The 25512-nt window shown below is 45.4% G+C and overlaps 1 protein-coding gene across 9 annotated transcripts in view; it reads right to left on the reverse strand.

Annotated features, from left to right (window-relative positions):
• HDAC5 (histone deacetylase 5) overlaps positions 1 to 25512 on the reverse strand; it is a 962367-nt gene that overhangs the window by 49103 nt on the left and 887752 nt on the right. For all 9 annotated transcript variants that reach the window (XM_069237853.1, XM_069237857.1, XM_069237855.1 and 6 more), the window contains 2 exons: positions 16682 to 16766; positions 15855 to 16008 (listed from right to left, as the gene is read on the reverse strand). In XM_069237853.1, coding sequence (XP_069093954.1) covers positions 15855 to 16008; positions 16682 to 16766 — 239 coding nt within the window. The remainder of the gene's footprint in view (positions 1 to 15854; positions 16009 to 16681; positions 16767 to 25512) is intronic.

A 25512-nucleotide genomic window follows, 5' to 3' on the forward strand; every position in this document is an offset into this window, starting at 1 on the left:
AAGATTGAGTATACAGAGGTTGTCAACCAAATTTTGGGCTGCCGAATTATTTTCTTCATCAACATGACAGCTGCAGTCACATATCACCGTGTAATTAGCAGATTGCATTCAGTAGGGAATGAGTGCCTCTCCTATTGAGTCAGTAAACTTTGCACTCGGTCCCGGCAAGCTCGGGAAACAGAGCATTGTTGTGAGATTTTCCAACAGAACCAGAGTCTATCAGCTCCCTCAAGGTTAACTATATTGTAGGTGGAGCACTGAAATATACTGTGATAGATAATCGCAAGACCTCCTCCAATTACGTCCGTTCTGTTTAGATGCTGCATCAAGTATTTTCTAGGAATTGCAGTGGCAATAAATGGCTTGGAATGTTCCTTTGAGCCACATTTCCGGCAATGAATATAAAATCCAACTCTTAGTCAATTAGTAAATTGTGGATTTCTATTGCATGCGTAGGGAGAAAATGTACATATGTACATTCACAAGGCCTCCCTGATATCTGATGGTTTTGTCCTTCTCTGGGTCCATTCTCAAAAGCAGTGATCTCCATCTCTTAAACTGAGGAAATGTTTGCATTTAATGGAAAATAGGAGACCAATAACTTTTTTATATTCGAATTTTGCATTACATTGAGATATCTCACCTAACTCACTTAGTGGTGTAGAGGAGTAGATTAAGGGTTGTGTAGGGGAAAGGTTGAAACCAGCAGCATGGCTGGCAACGGCCGCAGCATGGGTGCAGACAGGTTTTCTGTTAGTGCTCTTTTGGAACGCCTATTGCATGCACCCACTATGCATCCACAGGTCTGCTTAGATGCATCTTCCACCCCTTTGACCCTCCATTTCTGATCTATGTTGACAAGGATTTTTTTCGAAATTGATTTACCCCTATGTTAGACCTGACAGCCTTAGGGTGGTCACCCCTAACTTTTTGCCTGCCTCCCTCCACTTTTTGGGCACTGTTTTTGGTGGTTTTAAGACTCTGTGCACTTTACCACTGCTAACCAGTGCTAAAGTGCATATGCTCTCTCCCTTTAAACATGGTAACATTGGATCATACCCAATTGGACTGTTTAATTTACTTATAAGTCCCTAGTAGAGTGCACTATGTGTGCCCAGGGCCTGTAGATTAAATGCTACTAGGGGGCCTGCTGCACTGACTGTGCCACCCACTTCAGTAGCCCCTTAACCTTGTCTCAGGCCTGCCATTGCAAGGCATGTGTGTGCAGTTTCACTGCCAATACGACGTGGCAATTAAAAGGACTTGCCAAGCCTAAAACTCACCTTTTTCTACATATAAGACACCCCTATGGAATACTCTAGGTAACCCATGGGGCAGGGGCTGTATAGGCAATGTACCTGTGTAGTTTACATGTCCTGGTAGTGTAAAACTCCTAAATTAGGTTTTACACTGCTGTGAGGCCTGCTCCCTTCATAGGCTAACATTGGGGTCTGCCCTCATACATTGTTTGAGTGGTAGCTGCTGATCTGAAAGGAGTACGAAGGTCATATTTAGTATGGCCAGAATGATGACATTAAATCCTGCTGACTGGTGAATTTGGATTTAATATTACTATTTTAGAAATGCCACTTTTAGAAAGTAAGCATTTCTCTGCACTTCTTTCTGTGCACAATCTGTCTATGCCTTACAATCCACGTCTGGCTGGGTTTAGTTGACAGCTCCTTGTGCATTCACTCAGACACACCCCAAACACAGGATATTCAGCCTCACTTGCATACATCTGCATTTTGAATGGGTCTTCCTGGGCTGGGAGGGTGGAGGGCCTGCTCTCACACAAAGGACTGCCACACACCCTACTGGCAAACAGAATTGAACTGAAAGGGGACCTGGTGCACTTCTAAGCCACTCTTTGAAGTCTCCCCCACTTCAAAGGCACATTTGGGTATATAAACAGGGCCTCTGCCCCTACCAACTCAGACACTTCCTGGAGAAGAAACTTGTAAACAGAACCTGCATCCTGCCAAGAAGAACTGCCTGGCTGCCCAAAGGACTCACCTGACTGCTTTCTGTGAAGGACTGCTGCCTTGCTGTTGCCCTGCTGCCTTGCTGCTCTCTGGCTGAGGTGAAGAAGTGCTCTCGAGGGGACTGGAAAGAGCTTGCCTCCTGTTCCCTGAAGTATCAGGACCATAAAGACTTCATCCCTTCTAGAAGGACTCCTTGTATGGCGAAATTCGACACACAGCCTGCCAGAAACTACACACAGTCTGCACCGCGGTGAAAATCTCACCGCACGCCGAACCAGAACAACGCAGTCCGACTTGGCAACAAGAAGATCGATGCAGCGCCAGCGTAGCGATTCGAAATTCGCCGCACGGCCCACTGGATCGACGCATAGCTGAGTTGGAACGACGCAGCCCGACTTCCAGAGAGGAATCGACACAGCTCCTGCCGTGTGGTAGAAAATTTGACACAGCGCCCACTGGATTGACGCAGCTCCTGTGACTTCGTCCTGCCAGCACAGGAAATCCAGGCATCGTCCCGGGGCGTCTGAAAACCCGCAACCCGAAGAGGATCCACGACTGAGCGCCGCAAATTGACGCACAGTCGTCCCTGCGTGGAAACTAAATGACGCATCGCTGTGTGCTGTCCGAGAAATAGACGCACACCCCTTTGTTTCCACGCTCAACTCTTCTGCGGCCCCTTTGCGGTGATTTTTCACGCAAACCAGGTACTTTGTGCTTGAAAGAGACAGTTTGCTTTTAAAAGACTGAAGACACTTTAATATAACTTTTTGGTGATATCTCTACATTTACTTATTGCATCGTTGATCGTTTTGATCTGCATTTATCGAGATAAATATTATATATTTTTCTAAACACTGTTTGGTGTATTTTTGTGGTGCTATATGGTGGTATTGTATGACTTATTGCACAAATACTTTACAAATTGCCTTCTAAGTTAAGTCTGACTGCTCAGTGCCAAGCTACCAGAGGGTGGGCACAGGATAATTTGGATTGTGCGTGACTTACCCTGACTAGAGTGAGAGTCCTTGCTTGGACAGTGGGTAACCTGACTGCCAACCAAATACCCCATGTCTAACACCCTATTTTTTGAGCCAGAGTCTATAAACAATTGGTCTGTTTGATGGAAGTATTTGGTGTGATAAAGGTAGAATTTAATTTTAATCTCCAATAAGTGGAGCGTTTTCTCTGTGGCTGTAGTTAGATTAGGAAAACATGTTGGCACTGAAACCTTTTGATTTATATGAAATGAAGTAGATACTTTTGGAATAAACTGAGGGTTAGTCAAGGTGACCGTCTCTTGAAAAAAGTCGGAAAGGGCTTACAGTTAATTAACTAACTCTTTTTGTGTAAGACACTGCCAGCAGGTAAACAGTTTTCCATGAAAGATGTTTTATGTCAGACTTATGAATAGGTTAGAAAAGGGTGCACATCAATGCCGCTAACATGGTATTGAGCGCCCATTCTGGTGCCAATTTTGTCTTGAAACTCTGAAAATCCCATTCATGAACTCCCTAATTTTCCTCTTTTAATTAATTGAATCATTGTTTCGGGGAACTTAGAAATCAAGAGAAGTTTAGAAAGTTCAGAAAGTTGCCCTTGATAGAGGTAAATGCCAAACTTGATTTTGCCAGCTCTAATATGTATGGCAAAACGTGATGCTGTGACATATGTAAAGGGTTTAGGTTTTCTTTTTCTGCCCACAAAATTAATCTTTTCCAATTCAAACTGTATGTTTTGATGGTCAAAGTTGCTCTTGCTGCTCCTACTTTTTCAATCAGCAGTAATACTTAAATGTCCAATCTCTTTAGGAGCCAGGCTGTCATCTGTAGGGACTGGAGATCAAAGATGGAGTACTTTTCCATTGTTCCTTGTCAGCAAGTGAGATCCACTTTGAAATGAATTGGTGTTTGGATAGACATGTTCCAGAGCTCTGTGGACAGTGTTGCCATGCACAAGTTGGCGCCATTAGGATTAACTTGCAATTTTCCCTTTTGATTTTCTGCAAAACCCTGGTTTTTCAAAGGGAATGGAAGGAAGCTATAAAAATGACCTCTTGCGTTTCTTGTTTTCCTCTGTTGGGAGCATATCCCATACTGGGCACAAATGTTATCCCTTTTAGTTTTCTTACATAAAATATGATAGTGGAGTTGTCACATGTGTTTGAATCAACACATGTATTCCCGCCCTGCCTGGAGAAAAACTTTTAGCCTCACTGCTCTGACTTCTAGAGGGTTATTGTGCACTTACATTCTGTCTTTGAGCCAAACCTGTGGGAATTTAAAATCAGCATGTGAGCTCCCAATCCTGCGCACAAATGGTCTGTAGTCAGAAATTTTTGAGGCTTTGAAGGAACTACAGGTGACCTTTAAGAATATTCTTCTCCATTTGCAACCATTGAAGGGCTTGTTTTACCGACTGTGTGATTTGTATTACATTGTCCCACTCTCCCATTAATGGAAGCAACTAAGCATTCAACTGCTCTCGGATTACCTTCATCCTCAAGTGGTGCTGAGATACTGGTATGATACATGACAACGTGGTCCCTAAAACTCACTTGACCATGCATACCTATGCCCTGTGTCTTGATGCTAGTCTAGTTGCTTGCTGCACAAGCTCCTTTCTCCTCTCTTGAGATGGAAAAAACGTTTCCCTTGCATGTCTGGATTCTGGCACCTAAGAAAACAACCTCCACAAATGAATAGACTTGATTTTATGAGTTGATCACCAGACCCAGAGTTGATACTTTTGTTTCTTGGCAAGTCCAGAAAAATTGCATTCTTATTAGTCAATCATCTAAGTAGGGTTAGACTGTGCAGCTGTTCCTTCTTAGATATACCGCAATGAAGGCCATACTTTGACAAGGATACACTCTTAGTAGGCTCTGTGACTGGAGCTGTTATCAGGGAGTTGGGCGATTCAGTTGTGGATGAGGAATTGGTGGCTGTGGTATTGAAAGGGATTTTGACGAAGCATGTGGAAAGGACAGTGAAGTCAGTCACTGAATTATGTCCTTCACCGTGTCCTGTAAGGAGTTCAGCATATCTAGTGGTATTTCCACCACTGGAACCTGCGGCAAATGCCTAGATTTTGTTCTGTATCAGAGACTCACAGGCAGGTGTGTTCCAATGACAATACTCATCATCGCCTTCTCACAGTCTACATACTGGATATTCAAATTTCTTGGGTTTGTAGCATACAGTTAATCTGAATGCATTTCTTCTTCACTAAAAAGGCCTTGATCTGGATCTTCTTCTCCACATTCCTGGCCAGATGAAGCATATACAAGTATCTTCTTGGGGAGGTGCTGAAGAATAGGTGATACCACTGAAGAATGTAATGGTAAAACCATAAGCAAAGATGAGATTGCTGATGCCGAGGGAACCCCTGGTGTAGTCATTGATGTTGAATGTGTGGTAGATGTACAAGCAGATTGTTCTGAATGCATCAACAATGCTATAGTTATCGAGGGTGAAGGTCTTGACAACAGATGTATCCTCGATGAAGGCATAGTCGATGACAAGTATCAAGTTGATTCCTGGTGTGATGATTTTTATATTTTTATGGCGATGAGCTAGTCGATGGTTGTGCTAGTCAGTGATAAGCTTGAAGTTGTTGTTGGTTAGCTTGACTTCCGTTGTCGTTCCCTCGTCGACAACAATTTTGTCAATGGCGCAGTAGTCTTTGAAGGGGGCATAAACTGTGCCCTCCTTAAAGGGTGAAGGAGAAAGATTTCTGGGCTGTGTGTTTTGTCTTTAGATTTTCTGGGGGTTTTCAGGGGAGCATCTGAGGGTCTGTGACAGCTCGAGTTTGAGTCATTTATAACGAAGTGAACAGTATGCAAAACTGTTCGTAATTTTCACTGTTACTGAGTGTAAAGGTACACTGCTATGTTAACATTGTTCCAAGCCTGAAGTTAGAAAATAATTCAAGCACGTGAATCTCTGTTGGAGAACCTGTTGTTACTGGTCCTCCTGATTCTACTTACTCAGTTCCCTTGTCAAATGTGAAAAGTCCTGGCCTTGCTGGACTTCTTATTCCTAGTAAACCTAGCCTCTTGTGTCATGATCCTTGTAGATCTGGGCCATCCAGGAATCATCCAGGTCCTGGCAATGGTCCTTGCCATCCTGATACTACTGGTATTGTGCCAACTGGTCCTGGCCCTTTTGGCCATTGTTCTACTGGCATAGTCAAAATGTTATGTTACTCCTGGCCATCCTGATCTGGTCCCACTGATCCTCCTGGCTCTAGTTGTCTTGGTTCTCATCTTGTTCACTGTGCAACTCCACTTGGTACTCTTACCCCTTGGCCATCCTACATCAGTTCCAATCCCTCTAGTTCACTTAATCCTCACTGCTCTGGTCCTCGAGTTTGATCCCCTTTGTCCTAGGCCAACTGATCCTGCTAGTCCTCACCCTGCTCTGCTGGTCCAGGATTCCTGATTGTAGTGGTCCTCGTACATATTCCTAGTCCTTCTGGCCTCGAACCTCCTACGCTGCACATCCTAGTCATTCTTCCCTCTCCTTGCCCTTAGGGTTCTGCACCAACTGATCCTGGTCCTCAAAGGCTTGGTCATCCGGTTCCCCATCATCCTCCTGACCACCCAGGTCGTAGACCCTCGGGTCTGGTCCACCTTGTTCTGGTCCTCATTTACCAACTCATCCTGGTCCTTCATGTGCTAGTCCCTGGACTTCGTCCTTGGTGCCATGATAATCCTGGTCCCACTTGATGCTGGTGCTTGTTGTTAGGGTTCTTATGGAACCAGCTGTTCTATGTCTGGTTTTCCTAGTCCTGACATCCCTTGTCTCCATCCTACTCTGCTAATCATGCCTAATCTGGTCCCTACTCTTACTGACCTGGTCTTCCTAGTCCCAGTTTCTTGGCTCTGTTTGCCTACGCCTGCTTGTGCTTCACGCCTTAGTCATCCTAGTCTTAGGCACTGTCCTCCTTGTTCTGATCCTCACGTTCTCGGCCATTCCATTTCTATTCCTGCTGGACACGTTTTTAATCCTCCTCACCCTGCTTTTGTTCTAGCCTACTCCGTCCCACCTGTTTCTGGTCTGCCTAATACCTGACATTCTGATTCTGTCTTTTCTGGTCCTGATCCTCTTGTTCCTAGTGGTCCTCGGGGCTTTCTGGGTCTTGCTTCTCTGGACCTGGTCCTCCTAGCCTTGATTCTTTCATCCTAGTCCTCATGCTCCTACTCTTCCTTGTTCTTGTCACTGGGGCTGGTCACCCTGGTCCTGTTTGCCATCCTCATCCTGGTTGTCCTGTCCTGGTCACTCGAAGCATTACTTAAAATTAATACGTGAAACTACAAGTCTTGGGATGAATGACACACCTTGGCTGTGATGCAGCTGGGGGATATGCATCCCACTCTCCTCATGCAATCTTCTGTTGGGTGCACATCTCTGTGAGTCTGTCAACATTCCACAGAATGCCCAGCCTACTGCACTCACGGTGCAGTCAGGTGTATTATTGTGCACCTCCTGTCTGAAGCCACCACTGTCACCTGTTCAATTTTGAGCAGAAGGCTAGTTCAGGCTGCAATAAACCTCCAAATGGACCCATACTAATCACTCCCTTGCTCTCTTACCTCTACCCTGAGTCTTACTACCTCGCACCCCCAAAATGATACTTCTCCATGCCTCCAATATAAGTTGACTTTATTTAAGTCCTCCCTTCATATCGGGCCAGATTACCTCATGTGCTCTGTGCTCCCTATTTGCAGCTGCTAATCTGTTGCTCCTCTTTTGTCAGGCCTGAAACCCAAGCAGGCCTAATAAATCTTGAAAAGAAGTCCAGAACCACGACACATCCTAGCATAAGATGCTCAAAATGAACTCAAACCTCAACAATTAGGAAAAAGCTTTAAAGGAGGCCAATAAACATTAAAAGGAGTATGTTACTTACCTTGTAGGCATCTATTCATAGCATGCAGAGCTGCAGATTCACATGCTATGTACTCTCTTGCCAACTAGTGTTAGGCTTGGACTCTACAACTTGTTTTTTCTCGAATAAGTCTTTTATTACTGACGTGACATTGAGTCTTACTCTTTGAGAGGATGTGCATGTTTAACGGCTCCAAAGTTAAATTGTTCATTTTTTTCCTGCCACAATGGCGAGTGAGGTGGGATCTACTAAAGATACTATAAACAATGAATATATGTGTGATAAACTAACAGTATGTATATATTTGCATATATAATGTATAATACATCTGACACCAATGTATGCCTGCTGGGAAGGCGGAATGGAGCATGTGAATCTACAGCAGTATATGCTACAACTAGATGCTTACAAGGCAAGTAACATATTCCTTTCGCAGAAATGCTGGCTGCAGATACATATGCTATGCGAAGACTGTAAAGCAGTACTCCTCTTGTGGTAGCTCTAGGCATCAGGTGGTGCAGAGGTTTGAAATAGCATCTGTAGGACTGTTTGTCCCACAGTAGACTGCTCCCTTGCCTGGACATCCATGCATCAGTGGTTAGTGACAGTGTGTGGATTTGACCAGGTAGCTGCTTTACAAATACCAGATAAAGGGATGCTGCCTAAGTAAGAAAGTAAAGCACATTTCTTTTGGAAGAATGTGCATGTGGAGTTGTTGGTAAAGTTTGTTTGGCTTTTATGTAGCACATTTGAATACCTTTCACAATACACCGTCCAATACGTGCTTGAGAAATAGCGTTACCCTTACTTGGATTTGAGAAAGCCACAAAAAGCTGTTGTGTATTCCTAAAAGGTCCAGTCCTCTCAAAGTAGTACATTAATGCCCTTTTAATCTCAAATGTATGAAGTACACTCTTTGTCATGGTCTCAGGCATAGGAAAGAAAACAGGTCAATTTTGTTTAAATGGAATGAAGAAAAGGCCTTCTGAAAAACAATTGTGATTTTTCTTCAGATGTACTTTATCTTCAAAAACCTGAAAATAAGGTTCTTCTATGGTAAGAGCATGAATTTTGCAAACTCTTCTTAGGGAGGTGATGGAATTATTCTCTTAAATCCTTACCAAGCCTTAATGACTGATATTCTAAAAAAATGACTGATTCTTGTGGTTGTGCAGGTAAGCCGCAATTGCCACAAGGTGCAATCGTATGGACGTGTATGCTCAATGTGACTTTTGTAGGTGTAACAAATAGCATACTATCTATTGTGCAGTAGGCACACAAGGGTCTATGTGCTGGGCTAATAGTGTACAAAGCATTTCCTCTTAGCTGTGTAACAAGCTCTTGCGGTTGGACATCTTGCCTACCTCAGAATGGTCATACACTCTGGAGGTAATTGCAAATTGCAAGTATCCCAACTCTACAACTTCAGGAGCCAGACTGCTAAGTTGAGGTTTTGGGGTTTGGATGCTGACCTTGCAATGAGTGAGAAGGCTTGGCATGCTGGGAAGCTTCCTGTCAGGTACCAGGGACAACTCAAAGAGTATTGTAACCCAAGGTTGTCACGCCCAGGTGCGAGCTACTAGAACCACCTTGAGATATGTCTGTCTGAGTTTCCTGACAAGAAAGGGAACAAGTGGAAGAGACGGAAAAGCATATGCAAACATCCCTGACCAATTCATCTGGAGAGCATTGCCCATAGGCTGTGGAAGTGGTACCTGGAGGCAAGGTTTTGGTATTTTGCTATTTCTACAGTGGCGAACAGATCCACAGCAGGTGTCCCCTACTGCTGGAAGTAGTAGTGCAGGTCTCTAGGTGGAGTTTCCACTCATGGACCTGTTGCTGTATTCTGCTTAGCAGGCCAGCTACCAAATTGTCCACTCCCAGGAGATACTCTTACAAGAGGTGGATGTGTTGGCTGATAGCCTATTTCCAAATGTCCTGCTATACCTGAGAGAACTGTATCAAGTGTGTTCCTCCTTGTTTTTTTAATGCAACACATTGCCATCATGCTATCTGTTCGCAGAAGAACAGTCTTCCCAGTTATATTTGGGAGGAAGGCTGTTAGGGCCATCTGAACTGCTATGAGCTCCAGCAAACTGATGTGAAGCATTTGCTGATGAGCAAGTCCAAAAACCCTGAACCATCATGTCCTCCATATGCACACCCCACCCTAGGAGAGATACATCTGTGGTGATAGTCACTTGCAGAATTGGGTCCAAAAAAGATCTGACTTTGAGGAGACTCTCTGTGCCCAACAAGTGCCATGATTGATGGACCCTGGGCAGAACCAAAACTAGGAACTATTGTACACAGGAGGCCATCATGCCCAGAAGGCGCATTAATGTTCTGACTGCCAGGCAACGATGTAGCTGAAAAAGACCCAGTTGGCTCTTGAGATTAAGAACCCTCTGGGCATTGGCTTATGCTGTGGCTGAGGCCGAACTGAGGATTGCTCCCAGATAGGGCTGTATCTGTAGAGGCTGTAAATGTGATCTGGTGGCATTTATTGTGAACCCAAATTTTGTAACAGATTGATGGTGGCCTGTGTAGCCTGCAGGCACCTCAGTCTCATTTAACTCTTAATCAGCCAATCATCGAGGTACAGGAAGACATGAATGTTGTTTTTTTCTCAGATGGGCCGTCACCACTGCTAGGCATTTGGTAAACACTCTTGGCGATGTCGTCACCCCAGATGGCAGAACTTTGAATTAGTAATGATGTCCACTTACCACAAATCTGAAGTACCGACAGTGTGCAGGGTGAATCGCTATATGAAACTATGTGTCCTTCAGATCAAGCACCGCCATGAAGTCACCTTCTTGCAGCAGTGGTATTACAGCCTGCAGTGTCATAATGTGAAAGTGTTCTGATAGAATATAAGTATTTAGAGGGCTTTTATCCAGTATCGACCTGCACGTCCCATCTATAAGGGTATTAATAAGTATAGGAAGCATACTCCCTTGCCGTGATGCCTGTGTGGAACAGGCTCTATGGCACCTTTTAATAAGAGAGCTTTTACTTCCTCTTTAAAAAGTTGAACGGGCTGAGGGTCTGTCTGCGTGGAGCAATGTTCGGAGTGGTGGAGTGGTGGAGGTAAGTTCTACACAGTATCCGAGGGGTATGATGGATAGTACCCACTGGCCTGATGTTACCTCTAGCCAGAGTTGTGTGTCCAGGGGCAATGTGTGGTGAGTCACTGTTTGGGAAGTGGAGGTTCCCTTCCCGGCAGTTCCCCACCTCTGCCTTTCTGATCCCCCCCACACCCCCTCCACGAAGCCTCCTATGCAGTAACTTTTACCACCTTGCTGGTGATATGTTTGCTGCTGCTTTTGATAGGTCTGTATGTCAGAGGTGGTGGTGTTGGAGGCCCCGTTGGCCTGATATATCAACATCATGTCTGCTTTATAATATTACCCGTGTCCAAATACCTCTGCTGTTTCACTACTCGATTTTGGTATTGCCTTTCACTGTATGTTCCGATCGTTCATACCTTTTAACTGCCCCAAGATGGCCGCTGCCATAGTCCTTCTTTTATTTTATTTGGCTTTGTACGTGACCCGGATTTCCTGGTCCCGTCTATTCTATTTAAGATATCCACTACCTGGGCATCCGTCCGTTTTACTTTTTAAGACCGACACAATACTCGTGCTGGCCACGCTCATACCGTTACGGTCGCTCGGACTGTGTTATCCTACATTCTAGACATGTTCACCGTGGCTAATAGCTTCACCGGTAACATGGTTTCTTTCTTTTGTTCTTTTCCACTTTTGTTTTACTCTGTATCACGGCGATTTCACTCCATGCTTTGGAGCGTTCACAATTTAACTTTATACTGGATTCTTTGCACTCAGCTTTTTATCCACATATTCCTTGGTTATAGACTCACGTCTTTTGCACACAGTTTTATTTTACTTCGGTTTATATTCTCCCTTGATGGGGACACTTAATTTTATGACTCTTTGGCCGCCCTCATAATAATATTTCTCTGTGTTTCTATTCTTTTCGTTTCCCTGGTTCCAGGTGTGGACATTGGGCTTTTTTGTAGCCCTTTTCTTTTTTTTCCCTTTGAATACACTCATTACGTACTTTGTTTAGAGTATGGCCATTATATACTTTCCCCTTTCCTCCTCACCTTTGGTCCTTCTATATTTGTGCGTATTTTGACTTATGAGTGTCTTTTTTGCTAGGCACTAAAAACGTACTGTCAACCTCTGCCCTTGTGACTGACTGGATTCCATTACGGTATGCTTCACTTCATATGCACTATCTCTTACACTCATTTGGATTCTGGTTTCTTAACACACGAGGATCCTTTGTATTCACTTGTTTCTTGAAATATGGGAACATCTCTTTTTCTTCTCATTAATTTTTCTCCTTACAAGCTCATTTCTTTGACGACTGCATTTTCTTGGACTTTGTTTCATCACTTGGGGTTTTGTCCATATATGTACATTGCCCAAAGCCCGAGATTATATATATAATTGCATACTTTTAACATTTGTAACTTGTGCTTGTCTTGGGTGCATTTATGATATATGCATATTTTTATCCGGTCTCACTGTGCTTTGCATATGTGTTGGTACGCAGTATTCTCTTTAGTTGACTTTTTCATTCTGAATCATATTTTTTCTTTATGCAACTGGGCTCTTGTTATCTAGTGTATATTGTATATATTGTTTTCATGTTACTTTACAGCCCTGAAGAAGCCACGACAGTGGGCGAAACGCGTTGGCTGTCCATCCATTGTCTTACATACCTCATTTACGGAGTTTGAAAATACAAAGCACTGGACTTGTAAAGAAATATTAAAAAGAAAGAAATAATTTTCTGCATCATTGGTGCATTGGACTTTTCTTGCATTTTACACTATATGTGCATTTGTGTGGCGGTGCACCGCCTTTTTTGTTTTCTGATTAGGGCTAGTTTTAGTCTTTGAGGCTTCTCTTGCAGCAGGAGCCTTGGTTGATTTGCACGCCCATGCTGATGATAAATTAATATATATATACTTTGTCTTTGTGAATTATCAGGTACTTATAGGGACAGGTGTGTTGTCTATGAGCTTGTTGCAAACTGTCTTTGTGTTAGCGTAATTATCCATAATCTCTGTTATTTAGTAAGCAGTTGGATGGATAGTCGTGTTTTCAGCCATTTATCTGGCCATCGGTAAAGTATAAGAAACTGTAACCTATTTGGACGGCGGCTAGAGAAATAACAGAATTCTGTCACTACTTGACCGGTGGCTGGATAACTCTCATACCCCACTAAAAAGGTCTCTTCTGGTGAAAGTAAGATTTGTGTTATGATGAATGGTGCAAGTAGATATCCTAAACACACTTATGAAAGCATGTGTCCTGAAATACTCCTTTATTATAAGCCCTACCGTTATCAAAGATTATCTTGTGCATTTTATAGTCAGCAATGGAACCAAGTGCGGTTTTGCCTGCTAATGGCAGTTTCATAATTTTGTACTGAGCATGTCTTTAGTCTTGTGAGTCTGTGCCATGATGAGATACATCAACAGCACAGGAATACAGGTATGCCTGCCACCTCAATAGAGATAATTATTCATACTGGTTTGAAACAAGCATCCCCTCCTTAACAACCACCATGAAATCATGTTTCTTGTCTTGAAAGTATTTCACAAGTTTCTGTACCATCATTTGACAGAGAATAATCACAACTTCCCAACTTGGGTGAAGTCTTGGTTGCTTTTGTTGTTATGGCCTTAGTGCCACGGATCTTCCTGTCTGCTTTTTCAATCTCTTCCTGTACGATGACAACAATGTCAGGCAGGGCTTTACCCGGTGCCAAAATGTTCAGAAAACCGTGTCCTGAGTCTTACACAGAGAGACCTTGATATTTTTCTAGTTGTCAGTATTTTTCAGTCTAAGTGCCTTAGGTCACAGAGTCAATGACACTGGGTCTCTTGCAGATGTCATGTGTTGTACCACTTTAAAAAAAGCCTTTGAGAAACTTTAAATGGGATGCTTATTTTCAAAACACTTAAAATATCTCATCTAATATATGACATCTTTGAGGAAGATGTCTTTGGAGATATGGGCTTATCTGACCCCTGTGGCACCTTCAATTTGGTATCTTTTCTTGGCATCAAATATTATATTGAGAGTGTTTACGAACACAAGAATACCTGTGCACTAATTGCAAAAACAGGTTTCATGGAATAAGTCCACCTCTTTCCCTAGCCGATTAATGTAGGAACTGTAGGTGCACATGTTCTTCTTGGCCTCCCTCCCTACGAAGATGTTGAGTTCTACTCCACTGTTGGTAGCCACTACAAGTTAATGGCTCTTCTATTTAACACACAGAGGTAATCGAGAAAATCAACTTGATGTTGATATCCTTAATGATATGACATCATGTTATTCAATAATAATGATGGTCAGGAACCTGTGTGCTATGCCACTAAAGCTATTATCAGAATATGCCTCAACAACTAGGATCTTCAAAGGGGTGGATGGTATTCTATTGAATGATTCCATGATGACCTTGACGATGAACAGAAAGAGCAACTTTTTATTTTTCAATACTGACACCTTCAACATCAAGTCTGAGAATTTCAGTGTCAAATGGGGATGATGGAATCTATACTCCTTATGCTGGCAACTGGATCTCTACAGGGTAGGGTCCAAAAGGTCTCAGAAGGTACTGAGGTGATGGCAACATCATTTCTCAAAGCTTCTTTGTGTTGAGACTTCTAAAATGTTCCTTACATCTTTGCTGTGTCCCTTCCTGATCTGTCAGTGCCCCCAAAGGCTACATAAATCTTGCTTTCTTTTTAAAAAAATGTTCTTGCAACATGAAAGATATTTAAGAGGAGCTTAAAGTGCAGCTTTCCAGTTCAGCCAACTTCAAAGGCTGTTGCCCCATTTATTCAAATTACACGTTCTATAGGCTGTGTTAGAAATGTGGCTGCAGATAAGTACATAGCTATCAAAAATAAGTTCCTCAAAAATTAGTTCAGGTATCCCACATTTAGATGGAGGTATGGTCCCTTTTAAGAGACGTACGTCCATGCAACGATAGTTTGGTTAAATAGTAATATAGGTTATTTTATCTGTTAAGCTATCTTGCACATATTTTACTCAAATGAATGGGTGTAAGAGTACATTCATTAAGAAGCAGTGCCTAATTCACAGGGTCTTAAAAACATCTTGAATGCACTGTGGTCCCTTGGTAGAAGAAAAAGGTTAAAAAAAAAACCACTAAAATGGTCAGTTTATCTCTGGAGTAACTGATAAAATAACATGGATGTCGCCATAAAATATAGTAACGAATCTCCGCAGGTATTTTAATAACTGCTCAATCCTGCCCATGTCCCAAGATCTCATGACAACGCAACAATGTTGAAGATGTTTTTCAGTACAGCCCACAAAACAAACAAATTACACTAACAACTAGCACCTCATGTCTACTGTGAACATTCATCATTCAAATAAATTATAGACTAATGAACACAAATAGAAAAAGTATCATCATTGAAAGCACTGGGAATAAAAATTCAACATATATGCCCTATCTTACTTTGCATGTTCATGTTCATCCATGTCAGCTAATTCACTATTTCACCCTATTTCAAGAACCTAAAAAACTTATTGGTTAGTCTGAGATACAAAGATTATACCATATTTTACATGACAAGGTTCTTATTACCCAAGATAGATAAATAATTGGCCATACTGAATTACATGACTGGAGTCTAGCCTACAAATCTGTAGGCCTTTGCAGAAGCTTAGTATCAAAAATAATCTTAAATGTGCAAGGATCATTTTTTACTAGGGCGCAAAATGGTGCAAACAAAATAATAGAAAGCGTGGTGCACTTTACTCTGCCTTTGAGTCACAGCTATAATGAACAGATCAATTATGATTAACGCTACTCTGCAAATTAGTAATATAGCAGCTTATACAAGTAGAACCCAATCACCTTATTTGTAAAGCTCTCTTAGGTGACACTATTTACCTGGGAGTACATACTGTGCTTCCCTGCTCTGCATCCACCGACAGCAATGCCATGGCACTGACAGTCTCTGCTTCTTCGGCTTCTCCCTTCTGGGCTTCCAACAAGGAGTGGCTTACTATACAGGAGGAACGCTTCAGCATACTCCAGTGTTTGCCTGCGGACAACAAGATTACTTTCAAAGGGTAGCTTTGTGAAACAATGCATTATTATTTTTGTCCCTTACCTTCACAAGACATGATGGGTGAATTGTCAGTAAGCATCCACCAACACCGAAAGAGCAATTCTTGCCCCCAAAAGCTCACAGTAGTCTCCGTCATTGTACTTCATAAATTAAAGTTGTTCAGAAGTGCTCTTAGACTAGCAGGTCACTAGAATACCTGCATACTGCAATACATGCACATTGAGAAACCAACTGGCTGGTTTATCAAGTGCACCTCAGTCATTCTGTTGACACAGTCTACCTAATCGCCATACGGGCACTCCTGTTCATATAATCTACTGACATATGACACAGTTTAGCTCAGTAACTCTAGACCGAATCCTGCCAATACATGGATACCAAGGGGGCTAATTTATCTTGGTCACAGAGGTATATGTCTGTAAGGCATACCGAGGACACATGGACATGAATTCAGAGTAGCTTTAATCCAAGCAGCCTAGGGACTGCCTTTGTAAAGTTATCCTGCTGGAACAGTACATCAAGCCCAGCTATTGAACAGTGGCATGTGCCCCATCTCGCACCCCTTTAGAAACAACTGCGTACTTGAAGTAATGTAATTATTACATGTGTTATGCAAAAATCCATAAAGATTTGGCACACTACTTACTCTGGATCTCAATGACCTTCTCCAGTGTGGCCACAGCATTGACATTAGGCTTCTGGTGTAGGACTGTTGGATCAATAGGATCCAGCTGCAAATAGTAAAAAACCATTAGTGTTTTATGTTGGAGGCTGGATGAGGAAGTAAAACTAGTCACTTCAAACCTGTATAAACTGAAAGATGTTCAATAAATAAAATAAGTTAACAAAAAAGATGACAAAAGGCAAACATTGGCTACAAACGCCCAGCAACTACAGTGCCTGTATTAAGCTTTGCAGAAGAGGTGCTTGCAATACTGAAACTCTGGATGAAGCTGTATTCGATGATTGCGGGATCAGACTGTACTAAAACTTTAGTGCAGTCGTACAATATGGGTGTTCTGGTTGTCTGTATGCGGTGCTGTATTACTGTTGGAAGCACTTTTAGATACCATAGTCCTGGAGCAGCATTGTATCATACTGTAGCTCTGTGGAAGAGCCGTGGTGGAGATGAAAATAAGTTACTTACCTGTAACAGTAGTTCTCCAGTATTGGAATCTTTCATAGAGTCACATGCTTGAATCATTCCGTCGTTGGAGTGGAAGTCCCAAGTATCATAACAAGTAGTATACATTAAAATAATAGGCTTTTAAAGGAATGCAAAGCTTAACTTAACATCCTATCTATGTCCTTTCTCAAAAAGGGCAAACTTATCCATTGACCAATTAGGCAACAGCACCCTCTACAACCCTCACCACATAAGCTCCAGTTCCTCAGATCTTCGTGCACAAAGGTGAGTTATTACTGTATGCAAAATAAAGGGGAGCCTCTGTGGGGAGGAGGATGTGTCGCATGTGAATCTATGAAATATTCCAATACTGGAGAACTACAGTTACAGGTAAGTAACTTAGGGGGTCATTCTGACCCTGGCGGTCGGCGGTGAAGCGGCGGTAAGACCGCCAACAGGCTGGCGGTCTTTTTTCATGTATTCTGACCATGGCGGTTACCGCCATGGTCAGCCGCCGCTTCACCGTTCCGACCGCCACGGCGGTAACAACCGCCGGGCTGGAGACCTCGGTCTCCAGCCCGGCGGTCGTCACATACCGCCGGCGGTATTCCAACCCGCCTGACCCCGGCTTACCGCCATGGATTTCATGCGGTTGGGGACCGCCATGCAATCCATGGCGGTAAGCACTATCAGTGCCAGGGAATCCCTTCCCTGGCACTGATAGGGGTCTCCCCCACCCCCAACCCCCACCCAGACTCCCTCCCCTACCCCCCCACCACCCCTGCCACCCCCAAAAGGTTGCAGGACCCCCGTCCCCCACCCCGATCCCCAACATATACACACACATACAGGCACGCATTCATGCACATACACACACCCCCCCGCATTCATGCACATACACCCCCCCGCATTCATGCACATACACCCCCCCGCATTCATGCACATACACACACCCCCCGCATTCATGCACGCATTCATGCACATACACACACCCCCCCGCATTCATGCACATACACACACCCCCCGCATTCATGCACGCATTCATGCACATACACACACACCCCCGCATTCATGCACGCATTCACACGCCCCCTCAATATACACACACGCACACCCCCATGCACGCACACAACTCAACACCCCCCCACCCCCCTTCCCTAGCAGACGATCACCTTACCTGTTCCTGGTGATCCTCCGGGAGGGAACGGGCAGCTCCGCCGACACCGACACGCCAACAGAACACCGCCACAGCGAATCACAGGTCGTGATTCGCTGGGCGGTGTTCTGTTGGCGTGGCGGTGGAGCTACCTCCACTTCCCCGCCTGCCGCCAGTATGGCTGTTGGCGGCTCTTCGTCCGGAAACGGGCGGAGCGCTACCAACAGTCAGAATGGCCCATGCGGAAGACCGCCAGCACTGGCGGTCTTCCGTACGGCGGTCCCTCGGCGGTCTATTGAAAAGACCGCCAAGGTCGTAATGACCCCCTTAGTTTCTTCTCCAGTATTGGATCTTTCATAGATTCACATGCTTGAATCAGAATAGTCAGCAGTTTGTAATTACAAACAACATGCATATACAGAACAAGCGGATGGTGGACAGAGAAATTATAGTATGGCTCACCTTATTGGAATAGATTGCGTAAAACTGCTTGCCCCCACTGCTGCACCCGACTTATAAGCCTCATCCACGCAATAGTGCTGCATGAAGGTGTGTCTGCTGGACTGTGTTGCTGCTCTGCAGATCTGCTGGATAGATCCACCAGCATATAGAGCTGCTGATGTAGATACAGCTCTCGTAGAGTGAGCTTTTACTTTGTTCATCAATGGTTTCCCTGCCCTTGCATGGCACAATTGAATGTGGCTGATTGTGGCCTTGGATACTGGAAGAACAAGTTACTTATCTCTGGTAACACAGTATCTGTTAGAGACTATCTAGCTGCAGATTCCTTACCTTTGAATTCTCTGGCATCCGCTTCCAATCTGGAATCTTTTTGCTGAGCAATACCCTGCGTGTGCCGTCAGGTGGCATCGTTCGGATCTGCGTGCATCGTCTGGCTCAGTGTGACTTTTCCGGTGTTGTTCAGGCTGTCTGTGATGTCACGGTCGCCTATAAAGGCGCCACCCCGGTGAGAGTACGTCTGTTCTTTTATCCACAAAACATCCACGCCAGAAGCGCAGAGTCATGGATGGAAACAACATTTGTCTTTGCAAAACTAGGTCCCTGAAAAGTGTAAACCCTAACCCTACTAGACATATCCGCAGAGCAGGGGATGCATTGGTGGGTGTAAGGAATCTGCAGCTAGATAGTCTCTCTACCAGATAATGCATTACTGAAGGTAAGTAACTTGTTTATTTGATAAAGACTTCTAGCTGCAGATTGCTTACCTTTGAATAGATACCCAAGCCATAACCTCCTAGCAGTGGGCTGCGGATACTACTCCTTACACTAAGAAGTCCTGTAGGACTGGACGGACAAACTGCCCATCTCTGTACCGGACTGTCCAGGCAGTAATGTTTTGCAAAGGTGTGCAGAGATGCCCACGTTGCCGCCTGACAGATCTCCAGGACTGGCATGCCTCAACCTAGTGCAGCTTTGCCCCTGGCAGAATGAGCCCACAAGCCCTCAGGAGACTGCTTCCTGGCCAATGTGTAGCATATCTTGATGCAGAGAATGACCCAGCGCGAAATGGTTCGCTTCTGCACTGCCCGACCCTTCTTTGCTCGACCCGGAACTCATTTGTGCGGTGAAGGTAGAACGACAATGCTCTTTTGGGTCCAGTCGATTGAGTCGCTCCTCTTCTTTAGGGGGATGCAGTGGAGCAAAGAAGGTGAGCAGGGTGATGTTCTGACCCAGATGAAATGGGGTCACCGCCTTGGGGAGGAAAGAAGCACGAGTTCTGAGAACCACTTTATCTGGATGGATAGTGACACACAGTGGGTTTGATGACAGGGCTTGTATTTCACTCACTCTCCTGGCAAATGTTATTGCCACTACAAAGGCTGTCTTGATGGTGAGCAGCCCGAAGGGACAGTGCAAAGGCTTGAAAGAAGCACACATCTGAAATGTGAGGACAGGATTTAAGTCCCATTGAGGAATAATAAAGGGTGTAGAGGGACACATATGTAAAATCCCTTTGAGGAATGTATGTACAATGGGAGATTTGAACAGAGAAGGCTGATCAAGCAGCCAAAGAAATGCCGATAAGGCAGAAAGATGGCCCTTGAGAGCCCCCAAGGCAGAACCCTGCTGGGGTAGGGAAAGAATGAAGAGAAGAATATCAGAAAGAGAAGCAGAAAGAGGGTCAATAGACTTTTCTGTACAATAATCTACAAAGCGTTATCAACAGCAGGTGTATACCATTTTAGTGGAGGGACGCCTGGCTGCTAAAATAACTTTACAGACCTCAGGAGGAAGATCAAAAGCCATCAACTGCCGCTGTTCAATCTCCACGCATGAAGGCGCAGAGTTGACAGGAATGGGTAGAGAACCCTCCCCTGCTGCTGCGTCAGAAGATCCTCCCAACGGGGCAGCCCGATTGGAGGACTGATGCTCATTTTGAGAAGCTCGGGGTACCAGATTCTCCATGCCCAATCCAGAGCCACTAAGATGACTTGGGCTCGATCGTTCTTGATTTTCTTGAGAACTCTGGGCAGAAGTGGTATTGGCAGAAAAGCGTAGAGGAGGCCTGAACTCCACTCGCAACGAAAAGCATTGCCGAGAGATTGCAGCCTTGGAAACTCCAACGCGCAATACTGCTGACATTGTGTGCTCTCTGCAGAGGCGAACAGATCTAACCAAGGCTTTCCCTGCTGCTGAGAGTCCTTGCCCCATCCACGATGGAGATACCACTCACTAGGCATCGATGGCTGAGTTCGTCCGCCCTGGCGTTCAGTGAACCTGCCAGGTGGAGAACCACCAGGGTTATGCCCTGGTGTTCCAGCCATGTCAAGAGACAGAGTCTCTTGACAAAGGGTCCACGACCCCATACCACCCTGCTTGTTGCAGTACCACATTGCGGTGGTGTTGTCTATGAACACCTGCATTTCCCTTTCACGACAGGAAGAAATGCTTTTAATGCTAGCCGGATCACTCAGAGCTCCAACAAGTTGATGTGGAGCCCGGATTCTGCTGGAGACCAGAGGCTCCCCGTCTCCGCCTCTCCAAGATGGCCGCCCCATCCCAGAAGTGGTGCATCTGTCACTACTGTGAGATCTGGCTGGGGAAGGGAGAGGAGTATGCCTTCGTCCCAATCGCAGTTCACAAACCACCACTGCAGGTCTTTTGCAGTTCCCTCAGATCTGAACAGTGTCAGTAAGATTTCCCTGATGCTGTGCCACTGGAACTTCAGGTCCCATTGCAGAGCCCTCCTATGCCACCTGGCACATTTGACTAACAGGATGCAGGAAACCATGAGTCCCAACAGCCTCAGAGTCTGTCTCACCAAAATCCAGGATAGAGGCCAAAACATCGGTATCATAACATGAATATCCGGGACTCGCTGCTCAGGAGGATAAACCCGAAACTGCACTGTGTCCAGAAAAGCCCAGATGAAAGGGAGCTTCTGAGAGGGAGTCAGGTGTGACTTTGGCACATTTATAGTGAACCCCAGCGAATGCAGGAGGTCCGCTGTAGTCTGAAGGTGGGTGACGAGAGCCTGGGGTGTAGAAGCCAGTTGTTGAGGTAAGGGAAGACTGAAATCCCTAACCTGCGCAGATCAGCTGCCACCATCGCCATCACCTTAGTGAACATCCGAGGGGCACTGGTGAGACCAAAGGGGAGCACGGTAAACTGAAAGTGCTCGTGGCCCAGCTTGAACCGCAAGTAATGCCTGTGGGCGGACAGAATGGGGATGTGAGAATACGCATCCTGCAAGTCCAACGCTACCATATAGTCTCCTTGGTCTAGAGCAGACGAGACCTGAGCAAGAGTGAACATAGTGAATTTCTCCTTTTTGAGGAAAAGATTGACGTCCCTTAAATCCAAGATAGGGCGAAGACCCTTGTTCTGTTTTTGGGATCAGAAAGTAGTGGGAGTAACAACCACTGTCTACTTCTGACATCGGGTCCCTTTCTATGGCTCCCTTGGCCAAGAGAGCAGTAACTTCCTTGCGGAGCAAGATTAAATGATCCTCCATCAGCCGTTCTTTCACTGGAGGGATAGAGGGAGGGAAAGACAGGAAGGGGAGAGAATCAGCAAAAGCCATTTGTCTGATGTTATGGACCACCAGTAAGGGAGATGAAATCGAAGCCTCCCTCCAACTGGACGAGCATGGTCTTGCAGAACCATACTAGGAGGGCTTGGGTGCTGCGGAAGAGGGGGGGCTGGGTGGAGGCCGACCTTTGACTAGACCCTCTGGGTCTCAAGGTCCCACGACCTCATCCTCGCACTGCATGCTGTGAAGTTGGAGGACGGTGGCTAACCTGTGGTTGGCGTGGTACCCTGCCCCTCCCGTAGCCTTGAAATGGTCGATAGGCAGACTGCTTGCAACAGGCGCTGAGAGGCCCAAAGATCTTGACGTGGCTCAAGAGTCCTTGAACCTCTCAAGCGCCAAGTCTGCATTTTCACCAGAAAGGCATGAGCCATCGAAAGGCAAGTCCATCAGATTTGCCTGGACATCCCCCGAAAAGCCAGTGGTATGCAGCCAGGCATGGCGGAGGGCTACTGTCAAAGAAATTGCCCTGCCCGGCGAGTCGGTCGTGTCCAAGCCACACCGGATGGTAAACTTGGCTGCATCTCTACCATCCTTGACAGTTTGGGTGAGAGTGTCCCGTACACCCTCCGAGACCTGGGGCAGCACCTGTGCCACCGTATCCCATAAAGTATGGGAAAAACTGCCTAAAAGACAAGAGGTGTTTACGGACCTCAATGCCAGGCTGGAGGAAGAAAACTTCGTCCCAAGTTGGTCCAGCCTCTTGAATTACCTATCCGGGAGAGCGGTAGAAAAGGCACCACGGGAAGTGGAGGCTTGGACTACCAAGCTCTCCGGGGTCAGGTGTTGGGTGAGGAAACTAGGGTCGTTGGAGCTGGTCGATGGCAGTGGCCGATTGTACTATCCACAGGAGCCCCTGTGCTGGGTTTGGACCACGTCTCCATTAGGACATCTGTAAGGGCTTCATTGAAGGGTAACATCGGCTCCGATGTAACAAACCCTGGCTGAAGCACCTTTGTCAGGAGATTAGTCCTGACCGGCACTGTGGGCAATTCTAGGTTCAAGACTTCAGCTGCCCTTCGCACCACCATGGCATACGATACCCCTCCTCCGTAGCCACAGAAGGAGGTGAGAGCATACCAGCATCTGGAGAAGTATCCAGTCCACTGGCTTCCCCTAGATCCTCATACCAGTCCTGCTCCAAACCATGCTCTAAAGGGTCCTTAGACCCCTCCCACTCCTCACCTGTGCCTGGCTGATCAAAATAAGCCTCAGGCACTGATCTGGGCCTTGTCTGCGCCGTAGAAGTCGGAATCTGCGTTGTACGACGTTGTTCCGGATCATCAGGAATGAAGATGGCGCTACCACCACCAGTGGGAGCCGGTGGTGGGGTGAGTGTCAACGTCGGGACCTGGTACTGGAGGAGGCAGACTGTGAGAAACTGGCGCTAGTCCAGACCCCATATCGGATCCTGGGGTCACCAACAGCGACAAGGCTGAAGCCGCTGGCGTCGAACCCAATGGGGCCCCTGCTGACCCCACGGGGTCCGAAGACCCTCCCGTGGGGGCAGCCCACTCAAGAACATGGCACATGGCTTTGAAAAAGTCTCATTAGATAGGGGATCACTCCGGCTTCCGGATAAGGGGGGAGACGCAAAATCAGCCCTGGCAACGACTCTGAAGAACCATGCTTGGAACATTGATGTTCTCGAGACGCCTCGTCAGCCGATGGGCGTGGCAAAGTTGAAGTCCACTTGGACTTCTTCTTCTTCTTGTGCCACTTACCCGAGTGCCCTGAGGACGTCGAGTGGGACAAAGGCGACGTGGGGCTCCTGGAGAGGTCCAGTGACCTCCTCCTTGAACGGGACCGTGACCTCTTGGGCCATGGGCCGGCAGTCAGAGCACAACTTCGAGTCGTGGTCTCTGTCGAGGCATCAGAGACATACCTGGTGGGGGTCCATCACCGACATGGCGCAATGACAGGGGCCACACGGCTTGAACCCCGTCTTCCTAGATTGTCAACATCAGGACAGTGCGCGCTCTACGGGCGACTAAAATGCACACAAAAAAACAGTCTTTATGCAAAGGAATAATTCATGCATTATGTTTATATTCAGTTTGTTAACCTTTTGCATTGCAGAGTTTAACCTTGAAAACCACTATTAATGATGTTTGCAATAACTGTTCATTTGCAAGGTATTGCTGCAGGCTTACAGAGTGTGTCAGGGTGTGGTCCCTTTCTAGGACCTTCTAGAAGCTTTCCTTGCCCCATGACTGGGAGTGGTTTGTGGGCTGGGCTTGACTCTATATAAGGGAGTCAAGCCCAGCTCCACGTGGTCACTATTCAGAGGTCCTGGTGCAGAGCAGCAGCAAATTCCTAAGCTCCGGTCCCAGAGGTCTACAATGATATTTCCAGGCCTGCCCTCATTATATTGACGATCCTTTAGCAGGGCAGTAAGGCGGAGGTCGGGCTGGGCCCCGTTTTCAAAGACATTCAAGTTTTTGGGCCTAGTTGTGAAACTCCTTGTGTGCGTGATTGTGTTTTCAAGACATTTACATATTCTTGTTTGAATCGGCAAGGTGCACGATTCAATTTTGGCATATGATTCTTGACATTCAGATCGGCAACAGTGTGCGCGATCATTTCATGATATTTGCATTGTGTATTTCGAATCAGCAAGGCGCGCAATTCATTTCCTGGCATTTAACCTTGACATTTAGATCGGCAACAGTGTGCGTGATTCATTCCTGACATAAGAACTTTTAGCATTCAGATCAGCAGTGTGCGCGATCATTTCATGACATTACCATTGTGAAACTTCGAATCAGCAGCAAGGTGCGCAATTCTTTTCTGGCAGCAAACTCTTGATTTTCAGATCGGCTTTGCGCGCGATCTTTTCATGGCATTGAATACTTTGGTGTGCAGTGTTTGTTGAGATGCACACATTTATCCTGAGCTTTTGTTTTTTTCTAAACGCTTAATTCAAAGTGCGGCATTCTTTGTGCTAATTAAGCTCCTAGTACATTTCCTGTTGTTTTTTCATGGAATGTTCAGATAGCCTTTGTCCTCCTGTAAAAATGCAATGTTCATTCTGAAACTATTTTGAAGAAGGTTCTTGTATCCTAGACAGTATATGATATTTCCTGAAAAGCTCAAATGAAACATTGTATTAACCCATTCTTGATTTTTCCAGGTACCTAGATT

This window comes from Pleurodeles waltl, chromosome 6 (genome assembly GCF_031143425.1).
Source record: "Pleurodeles waltl isolate 20211129_DDA chromosome 6, aPleWal1.hap1.20221129, whole genome shotgun sequence".
NCBI classification, from domain to species: Eukaryota; Metazoa; Chordata; class Amphibia; order Caudata; family Salamandridae; genus Pleurodeles; species Pleurodeles waltl.